The sequence below is a fragment of the Schistocerca cancellata genome, chromosome 5 (genome assembly GCF_023864275.1).
Source record: "Schistocerca cancellata isolate TAMUIC-IGC-003103 chromosome 5, iqSchCanc2.1, whole genome shotgun sequence".
Classification (NCBI taxonomy): domain Eukaryota; kingdom Metazoa; phylum Arthropoda; class Insecta; order Orthoptera; family Acrididae; genus Schistocerca; species Schistocerca cancellata.
In genome coordinates this window covers 727,941,857-727,959,072 of record NC_064630.1, presented here as the reverse complement: position 1 = coordinate 727,959,072, position 17,216 = coordinate 727,941,857, and the positions used below count along the sequence as shown (strand labels likewise).

The 17,216-nt window shown below is 46.6% G+C and overlaps 1 protein-coding gene across 4 annotated transcripts in view; it reads left to right on the top strand.

Moving 5' to 3' along the window:
* Positions 1 to 17,216, top strand: part of LOC126187902 (uncharacterized) — a 1,224,785-nt gene that overhangs the window by 1,166,473 nt on the left and 41,096 nt on the right. For 2 of the 4 annotated variants that reach the window (XM_049929256.1, XM_049929255.1), the window contains one exon: positions 12,426 to 12,718. In XM_049929256.1, the coding sequence (XP_049785213.1) occupies positions 12,488 to 12,718 (231 nt within the window). In that variant the 5' untranslated portion in view covers positions 12,426 to 12,487. Of the gene's footprint in view, positions 1 to 832; positions 1,343 to 12,425; positions 12,719 to 17,216 lie in introns of those variants that run through there. The other 2 variants (XM_049929252.1, XM_049929254.1) reach the window with 2 other exon arrangements.

Below are 17,216 nucleotides of genomic sequence, written 5' to 3'. Positions count from 1 at the left end.
AAAAAAGCAAATTGCTCCTAAAGACGGATCCAGTGGGTAAAAAAACCTTCGTAGTGTAACACAGCAAAACACTAATATTTGACACCAAAGTCTGTGCTCGGTACTGGTATCTTCGAATCAGTCACCTGTAACAACGAATTACTGAAAACATTAAAGGATGGATTCGACACAGCACACGTCGTGTAAACTTGCATTGAGCCGTAGCCTGCCATAAGTGTCGCAAAACAATCCGTTGCCTACTCGCGAGGAACGTAGATGCTGTAACACAGATGCGCGCGGCCGCGTGCTCGCCGCGATGAAGCGTGTATGTGTGTGTGGGGGACTGCAGAACCGCCGATTCGCGAGCACCCGCTCGCCAGCGCGTTTGCCGCGAGAATGACGCCAGCGGGGTCCCGACCGCGCCGGCTGCCCCCTCCCTCTGTCGCGGGGCCCCCTCCACCGCCCGCGGCCCGCGTGTCGTCGCCGTGGTGGGGGGCACCATCGGAACCGGGCCGTGCTCAGTGACAGCGCGGGAGGGCGCCGTGCGGCGGCTCGCGCCGTGTGCGCATCCGCCAGGAGCGCCGATGCCAGCGCTGGAGCCGCGCAACACCCTCGCGGCCGACCCCCGCCGCGCACGCTTTTCTTGTGAATGACCGAGACCCCACCCTCACAGCACACTCACCTGGACAGCCTATTGGCTAATCGGACGTGTTCACCTTAACCGCTCGGAAAGGCCCAGCCTTTTGTCGTACTGCAACACCGCTGCCGAGGAGGGTGGGAGGGGAGGGAGGATAGCCGAGGGTGGGGGGGAGGAGGGGCGTTCGCGAGGTGGGATAGTCCGTACACCCTTCTTGCGGTGACTACTATGCGGCGGACTTTATTTAAGTGCCGACGCCGGCCGGCCCTTGGCAGTTCCGCTCACCCGTAGCTCGGTGGTGAATTGGTGATGACGTGTGTGGTTCCAGCTAGCGAGAGGTACTAGGCGCGTATATATACACCAGTTGGTATAGCTCAGTGTCAGTCGAGCGCGCAGCAGGAGCCGTAGCAGTCGCCCTCCGACCGACGCCGTTGTCCGCCTCTCGTGTTATTGCACCTCTGTGTGGAGAGATGGAAGTGACGCCTTGCAGCCTGGAGGACATGTTCGCCGTCCGCGAGTCGCAGTACACGTGCACGGTGGCGAGCCGGCGCGCGCCTTCCAGAGGCGCTATCGCTGTACCGCGCCCGGCGCGCCACCCCTCGCGGCCTTCCTTCCTTTGCCGTCCGGCGCCGCCCTCCACGCCGTCGACGTCTTCGTCGTCACTGTCGCCTTCTTCTTCTTCACCGTCATCGTCGTCGTCCAGCACGGCCAGCTTAGCGATACGTAGTAAGTCCACTTTCACGTTCGGTAACCAACTCCTCTGGTCGTTCAGCGCCGTTAGTGCGTACCTACGATACGATTGTCAGGTATTTTTTGATAGCGCTTTTTGCTTTTGAATAGAAATAATATTTTGAAAATATTTGTCCTCGATCGGATCAAACGATTAGGTGATTCGCGTTATATTATTCTAAATGTCTGCTGCGAGGTAAGGCCTGAACACTGCCCTTTAATTTTGGGCGACTATATACAAACGTACAGTAATTTTTTGTTAATCTTCCAGTGTTTATTCGGAATATAGGGGAGAACTTTCGTGTTTACTAATCAAAATTTTGCATTTTGTATGTTTTAGCGATTTTTTCATATTTTGTGCGGGATGCTGTTTTTTTGCTTTTTTCATTACTTTCGATATTTGGTAACTTTTAATTTCCTGTTATTATGTATTAATTTAGTCTGATCGTTAACTACCGCCCCCGGACAATAAGTATGTTATGTACGTCGTAACCATACTGTGTTGACTCGCCTGTTCAAGAAATGATGTTAAAACCCGTGTTCGATTGTCTGCTTTAGATTTTCCTTAGATTATCTAAATCGCTTAAAGCGAAGGCATTCATTGTTAATTGAAAAACTCCACGCCCGGTTCCTTCGTCATTCTTGTCCACTGTGAGCTGTGATGCGACTCGTTGTCGACGGCAAAACTTAGTTACATACTTGGGGTGGAATGCCGTATCTCAAGCTACACTGAGCGGATATCATCCGAAAACCTCTAGTTGTCTATTGTTTCAGTAGCCATGTTCAGACCACGATTCCGAAACTACAGCATACCGGACAGCTTCAGTTGCAACCTGTGACTTAACGTATGAGGACGTTTTAGCCGATTAAAACCTGGTAATGTTAGATACTGACAGAATATCTATTCAGTGTAAAGAAAGTAACTAGCTCTGAAAGTCGATAAAGCCAAAGTTGTATACTGCATGAGACGTCAAACATTTGGTTACCGGTAAGCTATTTGTGTATCATTACTACAGTCAGGCGAATCATACGAATATTTAGTGGCAAAATGTGTAGAAATCCCAAATTGAGGGACCACATTGGTATACTGATGCGAGACTGCAGATTATGTGCGAAATAGGTAGCTGACGAAAAGCTTGTATGCTCCATATTAGCACACTATTGAAATATGTGGAATTCGTATGAAGTTGGGGCATTATCTCGTGAAAATAAACTTTTAGAAATCCTGAAACGTGCGTTCGGAGGGGAAACTGGAAAATAAATTCAGTTCAGGGTAATAAAAGGTCTCTCGAACGAACAAGCAGAATTTCTTCTTCTGCTGTCTGTAAATGGAACAGGTAGATTCCCTAGTATATGGCACAATAAAAAAGAAATGCTCACTTCACCCAGTTCATGGTGGTTGGCAAAATATACGCGTGCGTGTTAAGATAGAACTTCGGCGCAAGATTGGACGGTGTTCGGCTCTCCACGTAAGCCTTGTAACGAGACGCAGTGCTTGTTCGCGCTGCGTGTGTCGATAAGGCATCAGGCGGCGCCCCGCGGTATCGCACGCACAACCACCTGTTGCTGTTTTCCCGTGTCCTTTTGCCAGGCTGCGCGGTCGAAAAGTTTCGTGCGGCCGCTGAATCATAGCGTCGACGGGTAGTTACGATCCGCGGTGAGGAATGCAGTTGACACGCGGCACAAAAATGTGCCCGGTGGCGTTGCTCTGGGTTGCGAAACCTGCCGTAGGTCATTGCGAGTGTGTGGGCCCCGCGCGGTGACGTCAGCGCCGGCACTACCTGCACGACAATGCCCGTCCCGTTACTCTGGCAGTCTCTGATACCGGCAGATGCACTTTATTACCAGCGAAAAGTCGGGACCCTCCACTGGTTGCTACATTTCTGCAAACCTACCGTACGCTGCGTCGTGGGAGGGTTACATAATGTACATGTTCCGTCTCCTACGAGAATTTGTTGAAGATTTCTGTGATACACCCGCGCTGAGTAAGCAAATGTGTGTAATTATGTTTTGAATTTTCTCTCTCTCTTCAATTAATCCATATTCGCAAATGTCCCAGACTTAACATTTGGTCCAATTGGAGTTCTGTAAGCTATATTCTGCGTGGCGAATTACACTTCCTTAAGATACTACCGATGAGTTTTAGTCTTCCAATCGCTTGTCACGAGGCTGCATTTTGTTGCCATTCCAGCTTAAATCACTCCCGTGAGATGCTTTTGGATGTGATTCCAGCAAGTGATCCGCGATATTTTTCGTCTGCCTCTCGTTTACGATTTTTGCACCAAGCGCATTTCGATACCACCCTCAATTTTATAGCCGTTTTTCTAACGACATTAGCCTAGGCTACGCACCGGCGTAATGTGCGAACACTTTCAAGAGTTAAAAATGTGAATTACCTTTCCGTTTATTGCTGTCGTGAAAAGTAAAATATCTATGACACTTTCTTGAAATACATTGGAACGTACCTTTCGTTTCCACCGATGTCTTTCAGTGATATACCTTTTTCCGTAAGCACGGTATCTCACAGGTCTCACCTGCAGCAACGAGTTCAGCGCTCCACATATGTCACGAAACAGCGCTCCAAACCTGTTCGAAATAGAAACCGCGGGGGCCCACCCAGATTAGCCAAATCTGTGAGTCTGCGTAAGCTTTGGTGGTCCCTGCTGCTTATACTACCTGCGTCGTAGCTCCGGCGATTACTGCAGGAAGTTCTACGAAACGAATATCCCAGGATCTTTCCCGGCTTTGCTGGGTGTTTTAAATTTCTAGGTACAAGAAATCCATTCTGCCTAACTAGATAGTACGTTGCCGTCAGACGAGAATGTCCCTTTTTAATTGCGTCTACATGAGTGTTTGCGAAAGGCGCCGCTTTCATTGTGGGGCACATTTGCGCGCCTGGTACCGCACGGAGCGCCTTCGCGGAAGACGCTCGTCCTCACCTGTTCTCTGTGTTTCGGCTACGGGGAAAAACCAGTCACTTATCCTTCATGTGCTCCTTTTGCTGGCTGGTATTCGAAGGCAGTTCACGAATGTTACTTCCGCAAGACGGCGCTATCTGACCACTTGCTGTTTTGCTGCCGCCTCTGCATGCACCCTTTTATTTTTGGGTCGTACACACGTAATGACGACCAATTCCGCCGCAAAGGTTCAAAGAACAAATGATTTTCTGCAGTCGTCTTTTGCGCTAAGCTGAGAGCTGCAACGACATCGTTCTTGCTCCTTAACGTGGTGATTGTAAAGTTATGGGCATATTTTGCTCTCGCGCACTGTAACTTTTGTCGAGACCAAACAGCACCTGTCATTATTCTGTGAGCACCTATCGGATGAAACTTTTTTTGTTTTCTTTGTATATGAGTTTCAGGCAGCTACAGTTAACGGAGGAGCTCAGTCAGGTTGGTGCCCTGTTTTCGCTTTTTTTTTTTTTCTTTCCTTTTTGCCTTCCTTCGTTACAGTTCCTCAGCTTCACTTAATTTTTACATAATACCGAAACATATATGCAGTTCGTTGTTCTTAAGGGGAAGATACCGTCAAGAGCGACAGTGATGACCAGTGCATCTCAAAGGAATGTGATACCGTCTCTAGTGTCCACAACATACGCAGCCCACCTCACTGACGTGTTCGTAGTAGTATACAGAGAGATCTCATCGCTTAAAAATGGTTAGAAAATTCACAAAGATTTGCAGATACGTTGCATTTGGTGCAAAGATACACTGACACTTTTCTGTGAATAAATGTATTGTAATACAGTCCACGTACGTAGATGAAAAGGCCGTACATCTTTTCTCGACACTATCGGCAATCAGTCAAAACCTTCAGATATTTAATTGGAGTTTGAAGGGTGATTTAAAGTTCAGCAACTTCGTGAATCTAACCATAGGCGTCAGATGTGCAATTCTCCCATGGAAGAGACCACTTACTCTTAGCGACCCATTCCAAGTCGATTTATGGCAAGTTTTTGATAAGGCTCAAAAGGAGAACTACTCTGGTTTATTCAGTCGGCGCCACAGCATCCTAGAAGCTGTCATCAAAGTCCGGCGAAGGACGCCATGAGAAAGACATTATGCATCGCGGAGCTTTGTTCTTTAAATCTGATAGGGCCTCTCCCAGCACGAATCTGTTAACTACGTAGTACTCCCAATATACGTCCCGCGTAATGACGAATGATAGAATTAGATGAATTCGATCATTTACAAAGGGGTACCTACAATCATCCTGCCCGCAAGCAATCCGGAGGGTAAGAGATGGGAGGTAGTTGGTACGGTATGTATTACATACAGGTGGTGTTTACCTCGGCAGATGCGTGGCTGAGGGCCTGACTGCTGCTTAGCACTAGCCGACCTCGCGTCCTGCTGCAGGTCTGGATTCTGTGCTGTGGTTTTTGGTACAGCCGCGACTCGGCGGGACGCTGCGTCGGAACCCGGCGCGCCGGCGTGATGGATGCAGCCACTTAGCAGCAATTAGAGGACGTTACAGATCACTCGCCTCGCCTAGGCTTGCTAGGGCTTCTTCCCGTGCACTTCCTCCGCATGCCGATTCTCGGAACTGGCCGCGCGCCGTCTTTTTCGTGTCGGCGTCTGCTCTTGATACACGAGTGCATGAAATCCGGGACCTCACATCTCGAGCGACTGCCCCGCGATCCGTGGTAGGTAGGCAGCAATGTTAACGGCGGCGGTGCAGTCATTCACGTCCGTGCCGCCGGCTCTTCCAGCGACACTACCGTTTTGTGCGATGCCAAGAAGGATGCGTCTCGTCGAAATAAACTTGATACCCCGGAGCAGTACACGGCAGTACAGAAATTATTAAAACGACAGAACGGTTCAAACTTTCCCCAAACTTCTCGGTATTTAGCATAGTTAATTTTCACTGTTTGTCCACGATATTTTGTCGCTTTCATAGCCGGCTTTTCGATTCAGACTTCTTTAATGGATAGGCGATAAAAGAAGCACACACATCATTATCGTAGTAATATATCATGTACGAGCCGAAATGCCAATCTAAGTAAAACCCATTTTCCGAGACCCATAAATCTGCCCCCTTCCAGTTAGCTTTCACGCTGACTTCGCGGTATATGACTTGAACGCTTGTCCTTGCTCTTACGTCTTTCCATCCTTGTAACAGCGCTTGACGTAACATCAACTCTACGGTCACATTGACGACTGCTCGACCTTCGTGTCTACAATCTGAATCACTTGTTGGTACACATCACTGTTTCAACGTGCAGCATGTGACTTCACGCTAGGCGCATCAACACTTGGCGTGCATATAGTGCTTATCGGCAACCTGTCAATACACTGCATTCTCTTTTTCTAGAGAGTATTACGACACAGTAGTTCTCTAAAGTTACGACACTCGACTGAATATATCAGGGTCAGATTTATTACACAGAGAAAGATCCTACATAATTCGCCTTTCTTCGAATATCTGTTTTATGTGAGCGCTCCGTTCAGTAGCGTGACAACGGTTACGACAGGTGGCAACGTGGTTCCTAATTCTGAGTAATGGCCAGAAGCTCTGAAAGCATCCAGGAGGAAGCCATATTGCTGTACGCATAAACAAACGTTGAAGCGTGTAAGGAGTAAACTTTAGGAGCCATAATTTACAGTTAAATTGGTCGTAGCGGCTCAGTTCTTTCCTTTTGCTTTTGGCTCTTTCTGCCGCTCGTCTGGTCCAGCGCAGAGAAGGGCTTTTCAGGGAGCCGTTAAACTAACGGGCGGCAACGTGCTGTCTACAGGTTTCTGACTCCCTGAACTATTCCACGTGGTGCCACGGTAACTCGTTTACAGACTGTTGTCATTGCAAATCGAGGCATACAAACGAGGTGGATCTTGCAGAGAGCAAGGCAACAGCCTTTCAGAATCTGTAACAAAATGCAGCTAAGTAATGAAATATTTTTGAAAAAATGTTCATTACTACTAGCAAAGCATTTGATTGTTATAAAAAAAACCACTAGCCAACAAAATTTAACTTATTGTCTGTGTCTTCGTTGAAACGTATAATTCTGTTTTCTGCAGTACTGGACAGGAAAATGGTCGTCTGAATTCAAGTTGCGTGTTTTTGTCTCATTTAGTTATTGTATCTTCAGAGAACTGTCCCTAAAAGCATATGTATGTAATTACCCAAGTCTCCCTCTTCACAAGGTGGCACAATTTATTAGCGTTGAGGTTTGTATACGGTTGCCCGTGACTCACTGACGAATGACCGGCTACCAATGATTCACTCATTTTCCCGGGTGTGCTTCTTCCATTTCCGAAATACATTACGAATTTTTATCTGGTTCTTAATAAATCGAACTTTACCATTGCCTAAGGTTCCGTCTAGGGTGAAGCTTCTGCCATTTGACAGGACGTTGCGATTCCGAGACGTAGCGTCGGGTTGAAGTTCTGTGTGACTTAGCGGCACGGCGCGTGGGCTGTCAGCAGCTGTTTGGCAGGCTCTCAGTGAGATAAGCGCCGGTGGCTCAAGTTATTTCCCAGCGGCTGAGCGTCTGCCAGGTCGCAGGCTTGCAGCCGAAAACAAGGTGCGCGTCTTGGCCGTGGACCAGGCGCCGACCATTGATTGCCTGCCCGGGGGAGGCCTGAGACTCACCGGGATTCGCGCAGGAAGCGTCTGGAGGCCGCGCTCCGGAATAAATCTCTTCCTAGAAGGCCGCCCCGCACCACTCACAGCTATGCCGTGAGCCGTGCTCGTTTTTTGCCTGACTGCCTGTACATAGATGCACCACTGAGTGTCTCCACTGAAAGCCGATGCACATTCCTCAGTGATGAGCTCGAGAAAAGACATCAGGTGTGCAGTTTCGTGATCTCAAAAAATGTATAGAATTGGATTAAACGGCTAGTAAAAGTCGGAAGAGCGCGTACGGTGGATCGGCGACGATAGACAAGTCCAGGTGACCAGTCAGCTCTTCTTGTTGCTTCTGAGATCACTCATTCTCGTAAGAAATTTCGATACTTTTGATGTCTTTGTCCTAAACGCATCTCTAAGAGGCGGGAGTATCTCACTGGAACACACGGTGAAGATCTGGAGCCGCGTTGCAGAAATCAAGGCCACGATGTCTTTATCGACCACAACAAAGGCTTGCCATGATTTTTGGTGCTGATCGCTGGTTCTTTCTTAAACTTCGCATGCCCCCATTTCAAAAAAAATGGTTCAAATGGCTCTGAGCACTATGGGACTCAACTGCTGTGGTCATAAGTCCCCTAGAACTTAGAACTACTTAAACCTAACTAACCTAAGGACAGCACACAACACCCAGCCATCACGAGGCAGAGAAAATCCCTGACCCCCCCATTTCATCCTTTGAAGAAAGAGCATTGACTTCAAAAGCTTCAAACAGACCAAAGCATACTTCTCCCTTTTCTCCCTGTAACTGGGTGCGATCTGTCGAGATATCCACTTCACGCTGCCCCCGAGATTTTGGTATCGTATCACGCCACAGTTCTGTGCAGACAACACACTCCCGATCTAACGAATCTTCTCGTCAACTCTCTAATGATTCGTGTCAATTGATGGGCCCCTATGCTGTTGCTTTTTATGTCTCATGGAAACTTGACCACTGTTTTCTTCAAACGCGTCGAATGGCTAACAGGTTGCACTCCTCAAAGAACTTGATGCAGTTTACTGGTCCAGCGTCGTATCCATTATTGTCGTATCCACTTCTGCTTTACCTGGTACATTCCATTAGGTTGCGAAAGACGGTTGCTTTAGAAATTTGTTTGCAGAATTTCCGTCGCCATTGTATTAGTTTGCAGATTTTGTTTACGTAGAGAGTCTTGTTATGAAATGCTGCGGCCATCCTTCAATGCTGTATATAAAAAAGGGTTAAGGGAAGAAATAGAGGGAAATTTCCGTCTAGTGACTGGATGGTACTTCGTGCTCTTCGCCATTACTGTCGACGGGGAATCGACTCCGTTCAGCGAGCTAATTTCGGTTACCTGGAGACTCACTAAGACCGAGTTGGACAGGTGGGACACGACTACCCACGCATTCCGGCGCGGAGATGTGTGCGGTCGTTCGGCGTGCCTTATCTCCTGCAGGTAGTATACCGACTGTCGCGGCATCCTTAAGCCTCCCGGAGCGCGCATTCCACATCTGTCTTTATTGTGTCTGAGCCATCCACGATAACAACATGGCGCGTGCCTGCCGACAGATGACCACAGTGTGCCGAAATTCTGGCGTAAACACAGCGGTTGTGACACGGCAGCCTGCTGAAGTGTCGTCCCCCCCTCTCTCTCACACATACACGCATCCCACTGTATGAGGTTGATTTTTTTTTTTTTAGCGAATATTCCCATTAGTATATTTCGAATTTTTTGTTACCAGTCGCCGGATAGTCATCAAGTCTTTTAAAACGATAGTAATACTGTTGTTATTGCGTTAAAATGTATAAATTTCTTTCGGCGATATGTTCGCGTTGGCGGGGAGATTGTCTCCAGTGAGCAACAATGTGTCTGAAGGGATTCATTATGAATAGCGTTCAAGTAATCAGCGGTGGGGATTGTGTAACTCAGACGCCTAAAATTTTGCGTAGATGATGCGTGTGAAGGATATGTTTGTAAACTTTGAAATTGTTATAGTAAACATTTGCGTACCGAATCGACGCTGGCTTGCAAAACAATACATATCACTTGCGATGTACTCGCGATGGTGTTTGCCGCTCCTTACAGCTGCAAAAGCTTAATGTAAAAATTACGAAGATGTATCTTCCTAGACGAATCACAAACATAATACTTCCTCCTACATAAATATAGTGTAAGGATCCTGAGGGCAAAATTCAAGCTCCCACTGACGCAAATCGACTTTCCATCTTCCCGCACACTTTCCAGAAGGGGGTGGGGCGAAGATACTGACACTCTGTGTAGCACCAGACATACACCCTTTACTGGCTTGTGGACAAGTGATGTGTATGTAAAAGAGATATTTAGCATGCACTTGCAGAATGTCTAATTTACACATCGATATCCAGTTAAACATCGGGCTTTAGTTTTCGCAGAACATTACACATCCATAATACGCAGGACGTAGGAAGCACAGTCGTGCGTGGATAACTTCTCGTAATGATGACATTCGATCATCCTCTTTTTACCGGTATCCGTCTGCCGCTCAGTCGACTTGATTGGAACAGCCCCGTGACAATCCTTTCACCCTCTGCATATTAGCCGGCTGTATTTGGCGACCATATATTCGGGCAGATACAACCAGCCTTAGAAGTATGGACTTGTGGTTGTCCTGCGAGTGCCTGTACGCTCCACTGACGGTCAAGAGACGTAGCTCTTCCAGCAGAACTAGAAAACGCAGTGGCAAGGGCTGGCGTGGCGTGACTCGGCACTCTTAGCGGCTGTTCGGCGGTCCGGCTGCGGGCGGCGCCGGGTTCCGGGCAGTGCGGCGCTGCGCGGCCTTGTCACAAGGCCGGCCGCGCCTAGCCTGCCCGCAACAAACGCGCCGTTTATTCTGGTTTATTTTATTGCTTTGAGGCAAAGCCCATTTCAACAAATTTCACGTAATGATACAAACAGGACGTTGATCTTACGTCATTACAAAATGTAAAATATAATTTAATGAGGTAATTAGTCTACGAAGTACATTAGTCAGACTGTAACGTTACAATAAAAACCACAAAATTTTAACATAAAATCCAATTTTAAAACATTTGGCAAGCATGCCAAAATTTTATCTCGAAAACGGATAAAGATATCAAGAAAAGTTTCATGTTTGTTCGAGATCGGAGTGTTAGAAGTATATCCTAAAAATTTCGCCTTTTTGCTGTGCGTAGCCGTTTGGAATCCTCCGCTCGGTTTTGGTACCCAAAAACCACGTTTTTCGGATTTTCTCAGGAACCGTCCTTGAACTAAATGGTATCTCCATAAGCCCCATTCTCAGGGAATTTCATAAAATCTCAGGAAATTGCGTTTTTAACCTAGACTGAAACTGAATTTCATCGAGTTTTATAAATCACCAATTTTAAAATCCTTAATATCTCAAAGTGTGTTGATCATATGAATATTAGTCCATATTAATTATCAGTGTTTAAAAACTGCGGTCGCTCCCACCCCCACCATAAACTTATCTGGATTTTCTTGACACCATCTTTCTTTCGTCACACCTGGAACTATCAGGAATTTTTTCTCCTTGTTTGAGTAGCCACTGTGCCCTTGCGGCGTCCCGTAGACCACATTTAATGCAAAAAGAACCAACCGATTTGCTCCATTTGCCTAAGCAGGAGGAAGTGTGATTCAAACTTCGACCCTGTACTGTAGCATAGTTACAAAACGACGATCCTTCTGTTTGGTATACAGGTCGTCCCTCGCCTAACGCCTATCCAAAATACTTGACCGTACCATTCTATCCCCAACAGAACCCGAGGTATGAGCCCCGAAAAAATCCTGTTTTTCATGTGCTACGTTTTGGAACATGTTAGGTAGTGAATGATGTCGCACGCGTACCTATACAGACGAAAGAGCAATGAGAAAATGGTGAAAAATTTGGCAGTTTCTAAAAACAATGGAAGATGATTTTTTGGGTAGTACGTGCGGAAGATTAAACTATTGGTGTTCTGTTTTTTTTATGAAAATATAAAGACTAAAAGATGAAGCACAAGATTTGGTACGTACGACATCCGCAAACGGAGTGGCATGATAATTAATTTATTGATATCCGCTTCAGTTGTACTAACATTTATTCAAACCATTACCAGTATAGGCATTTTAAAATCCCATCTTCAGGTGAATGAAATTATTATATTCGCTAACACATAACATGCGTTCTGGCCACTTCGTGCAAGAACTGCGTTTCCACATCTGTCGTGGCTCTCCATACAGTATGGTTGGCTTTCCTAACGTGCGGCTGGCCGGTGGCGGACAGTTTCCGCCAAGACGATTTGAGTGCTGCTCTTGCACTGATAGGCCCGACCGCATGTTATGTGTTACCAAGTACAATAATTTGAGACATCTGTAGATGAGATTTTAAAATCCTGAAACCGATCGTGGTTTGAATAAATATTAGTGCAGCTGAAGCGAATCTCCCTAAATTATTTAAAAGAGGGTGGACTAGCGTGGAGACTGAAGACTGACGTGTGTGTTGGCAGGACTGTGCAGAGCTCTGGTGGTGTCCGCGTGCGTGCTGATCGTTGCCCGCGTGCCGGCCGCCATGTCCGCCCCCACGGGCAGCGCGAGGCTGAGCGAGCTGAAGCAGTCCCCGGCGCGGTGGCTGACGCCGTGCGGCGACGCGCAGCCCGACCCCAGCCCCGGCGACTTGGCGGACCAAGGCGACGCCGCCGACGCCGGCGCCTCCGGCCCGCTGGGCCACCTGCAGCTGCAGGTCGGCATCGCCTCCGACAACGCCGCCTCCTTCTTGAAGTCCTTCGTGAGTACCGAGAAGGCATGTTGTGTTCTGCACGTCTCATCCCAGCACTCGCTCTGCCGATGCCGCCGCCGCTGAGTACACCCGCCTCTAGCTCCACTGCACGTGTCGTGTCAACTCTCCCTCTCCCTCGCGTCCCCGCAGTACACGCCACACAGTAACACTTGTCGCTGCACATAGACACTTCGACACTGTGTAATTTCCACTGCAAACCCTTCATTTGTTCTTCTCAAACTAGTTTGGACGAATTCTTGTCATCGTCAGTGCATTCTCTTTTATTCTGTAATATATGAAATATTGGTTCGTTACCTACTGGAACGCATTAATATGAGGGAAGATAGGAAAGTAACGCACAATAATTTTACTACCAATAAGTTTAATACATAACAAAAAAACACAAATGAACTTGTATCTTTTACCTACTTGTCTACCTAATCACTAACGTTCTCAACACATCGTAGTTCAGTATCTCCTGTTCGTAGAAGTCCGTTTGTTTGGAGTTTACGCATCTGCGGACTGCTGATTTCACTTCCGCATCTCTCACAAAGCGTTGGCCGACCAGTAATTTCTTCAAAAAAATGTTCAAATGTGTGTGAAATCTTATGGGACTTAACTGCTAAGGTCATCAGTCTCTAAGCTTACACACTGCTTAACCTAAATTATCCTAAGGACAAACACACACACCCATGCCTGAGGGAGGACTCGAACCTCCTCCGGGACCAGCCGCACAGTCCATGACTGCAGCGCCTCAGACCGCACGGCTAATCCTGCGTGGCACCAAACAGACGCAAGTCCGACGGTGCGAGGTCCGGACTGTATGGTGGATGCTGCAGCACCACCTACCCAAATTTCGCCTTATGATTGTGTATCAGTTTCTCAGGCACCCAGGGAACACCACCTTTACGAAATTTTAGGGTGCCGTGAAAAATATCGTACACTGCACCATAGGAAATTTTGAGAGCTGCTGCGATAGGGTTCGCAGTTGCACACGCCGGTCGTTCAAAATTGCTGCCTCAATGGCTCTGGGGTTGCATTTGTTACCGGTCACCCAGAGCGTGGCAAATCACTAAGGTTCACACGACTCTCTTGGAAGAATGCATACCACCTAGAGCAATTACTACAGTCCATGCAGTCGTCACCATACGAGTACACACCACGCCTGTCCTTGCGAATTTCAATCAGTTTATGCTCTTTGGCTCCCAAATATTGAACTACGTTTAGCTGCTCTTCACAGGTTGACGACAGTAACATGCACTCATTTTTGTTTAGTAGTGCAGGCTTGTCTCGCTAGAGCTGCACGTGAAAACAAAATATCCTTTGTAGCGCAAACTTAAATCTATATCGTCGTGAAATTTCAACATTCCAGCTGCAGTACGGGGGAGAAAAAAATTATTTTACGTTACTTTCCGATCTTCCCTCATATTAATTTTTTTTTTAAATTAGTTTTCGCTAACGTCCTGTTGTGCGTTTATCATACAGTTTGTGAAGTGCAACGTGTCTGTAATAATTGAAATTGAACTTTTGTCTTTACGCGACGTCTCTGGTCCCAAATAAAAGACAAATGGCTCTGAGCACTATGGGACTTAACATCTGGGGTCATCAGTCCCTTAGAGCTTAGAACTACTTAAACCTAACTAACCTAAGGACATCACACACATCCATGCCCGAGGCAGGATTCGAACCTGCGACCGCGGCGGTCGCGCGGTTCTAGACTGAAGGGCCTAGAACCGCTCGGTCACAATGGCCGGCAATAAAAGACATTTAAACAATCATCGGTACAAGTAACTTTTATTTTCCACAACGTCTCGTTTCTAAGGCTTACACCGCTATGTTCAGTTGATCAGTGGTTTAGCCGAGTATTTGCTTTCCTTTAACTTCTCTTTTATATCATAAACAGTCCCAGTTTCAGAATGACAGTCCAGCATAGACGAAATAAGTATATGTTATGAAACTAGGAAAATACGGCTGTAACTCGAAAATTCGCTGATTGGTAAGAGAGTATATTAGGCATTAAACTCAGGTGTTGGCCACAATTTGCACGTGATTTAATGCGTGATGGTATACTCTCCTAAGAATCGTCGAGTCATCACATTACAGCTTTTTTTCACAGTTTCGGAAGGTAGACGTTAGAGAAAGTTATAATTTAAACTAGCGAACTTATCCCCTTCCCTGTTGTTTTACGGTAGCACTAAGTGCCTACGCCCGAACGACACATTGGCGTATCGGTGATTTTGGTTACGGGCCTCTGCGAAGAGTTTTGATTAAATTCGGAGAACAACGTTAGGTAACCGAATATCAACTCCAAACTCCAGTATAACTTAAGCGATTTAAGCAGCGCAAGGCAGTAAAGTTCACTGAAGGCACGACCTAATCGACAAACATCATAGATTAGCCAATTTGCACGAAATATTTATGAATTATATACGCAAACGTTCCCCGTGAATAACTCATCGGTTAAGGAAAAACGCATCAGAATTCCTACAGTATGTCTTGGAATATGTAGTAGTAGTAGTAAGTTAGTAGTAGTAGTAGCAGTAGTATTATTGATCCGTCAACCCCTTTTACAAGGATACGGGACATGTCTCGGTATTTCAATTTAAGAACAACAAAAATAAAGTACTTCGCATTTATAGGCTTGCAGGTCTAGTAAGATACGGACGGTACCGATAGTCTTTATTAATGAAAAAAGCTGATGCTACACTATTCATTCATTTCTCACTCCCAGTCACTGCACACACTACGCACACATTCTTTCATAACACTATTTCGTGCACCGCAACTTCCCATTTTCTAGCCTGAAAAAATTAGTCAGCATCCCTCTGCAGTGAGTGAGATGTTGAGCTCAGAAAAAGGATTTCTTCGGCAACATATGCTCATGTCGCATATGACATGCTGTATGAGAAACGCACAACAGACCACTTAAGTAGCGACATGTTGGAAATATAAAAAGTAGAAGGTTTTGTATTTAATTTCATCAAAAACTTTCAGAACAACATAAAAAAGTTACATGTTCCACACTATACCAGATCTATATTACGTATGTTTTTGAATAAAAGAAAATACACTGATGACGGTGAGCATCCGCCGAAACTAATTATAGGTAACCAAATAAAGTGTTTGCATCAACGTGGGCCCAGAAGTCCAATATTTTTTACGCCAGACACGAAGAAATCAGGATATATTCACTGATATGGGCCAGGCCATAAACAATATACCTTTTTTGTTTCTTGCTATGATTTTGGGGAAAGGGGGATGATATGTTCTTACAAGCTCCTGTGAAGTCAGGCACTGGAATCTTAGTTTGTTCGACAGTTCGATGGAAACTGGTGCATAGCACTAGAATTGATTTTTTTTTTTTGCCCTGACGTACTTAGAAAAAGGTGCATCTCACTTTTTGTCAACCCTGTGTGAGACGCTGTGCCGGCGAGACCGCCGTGGCGGGAGTGAGAGATGTGGTCGGGTGCCGGCGAAGTTGTGTTGCAATGCCGGACGGCGAGGCGAGGTGGGGACCAAGGCCGGAGGGAATTCCCTGCGGCCTGTCACACCTCCACCAGTCTGTTCCGCCCAGCTGATTGGCTTGCTCCCCTCAGTCTCCCGTTCTAATAACAACCACTGGTTCTCAGTTGAAGCACTACTATACTTGGACGACTCACAGTGAGTGCTCTGACCAGTTCGTTGACGATTATACCTCCACCATTCCCCATGTCTGCATCTCTGTATGTTGTGTGCAGGCCATTGCACAGTGCACGGCGAAGGGTACGTTCTGCCAATATCAGCCCCTCCTCGTGCTGTATCGCATTCTGAGATGTTTTTGAAATTAATCAGCTTTTGACAGTGGGCGGACTGCACTTACCCGCTGACAATACAGCATTGGCAGCGGCTGCCTCCCGCGGTGCCGCTACTTTTCGCTGCGCAAAGCGTTGAGCCTGCCATTTCTCAGATAGGAAAATATTTTGCTTATTTCAGGAAAGAACATCACAGGTCATTGAAATTAATAACCGATCGTTGAGACGCTTAGATACCCTGCAGCCATATACCAAACGTACAAGACATGAATTTCACGCTACGGTCGCAGGTTCGAATCCTGCCTCGGGCATGGATGGGTGTGATGTCATTAGGTTAGTTAGGTTTAAGTAGTTCTAAGTTCTAGGGGACTGAAACCTCAGAAAAGTCCCATAGTGCTCAGAGCCATTTGAACCATGAATTTCAAAAATTTTACGTGGGTTTTGTAGGAGTTGGGACAAGAAAGCGACTTTCCATCGCCGCGGAGAGTGGACCACTTTGATGGCTACCCGCAACTAGAACTTGACTTTGTATAGGATTGGTGACGCTGACGTTTTGTATGCGGTTTCGTCAACGGGGGCCCAAAGTTCCCGAGTTTCGTAACGTAAGTTTTCTATTCGTCTTGCAAGCTACTCATTTCAGGCATTCGTTCGTTCTACTTCATATCGCGATGTTGACTCTTGTCTTGGTTACGATGTGAAAGACTTCGGATGTTTCTTACTACTATTTTTAT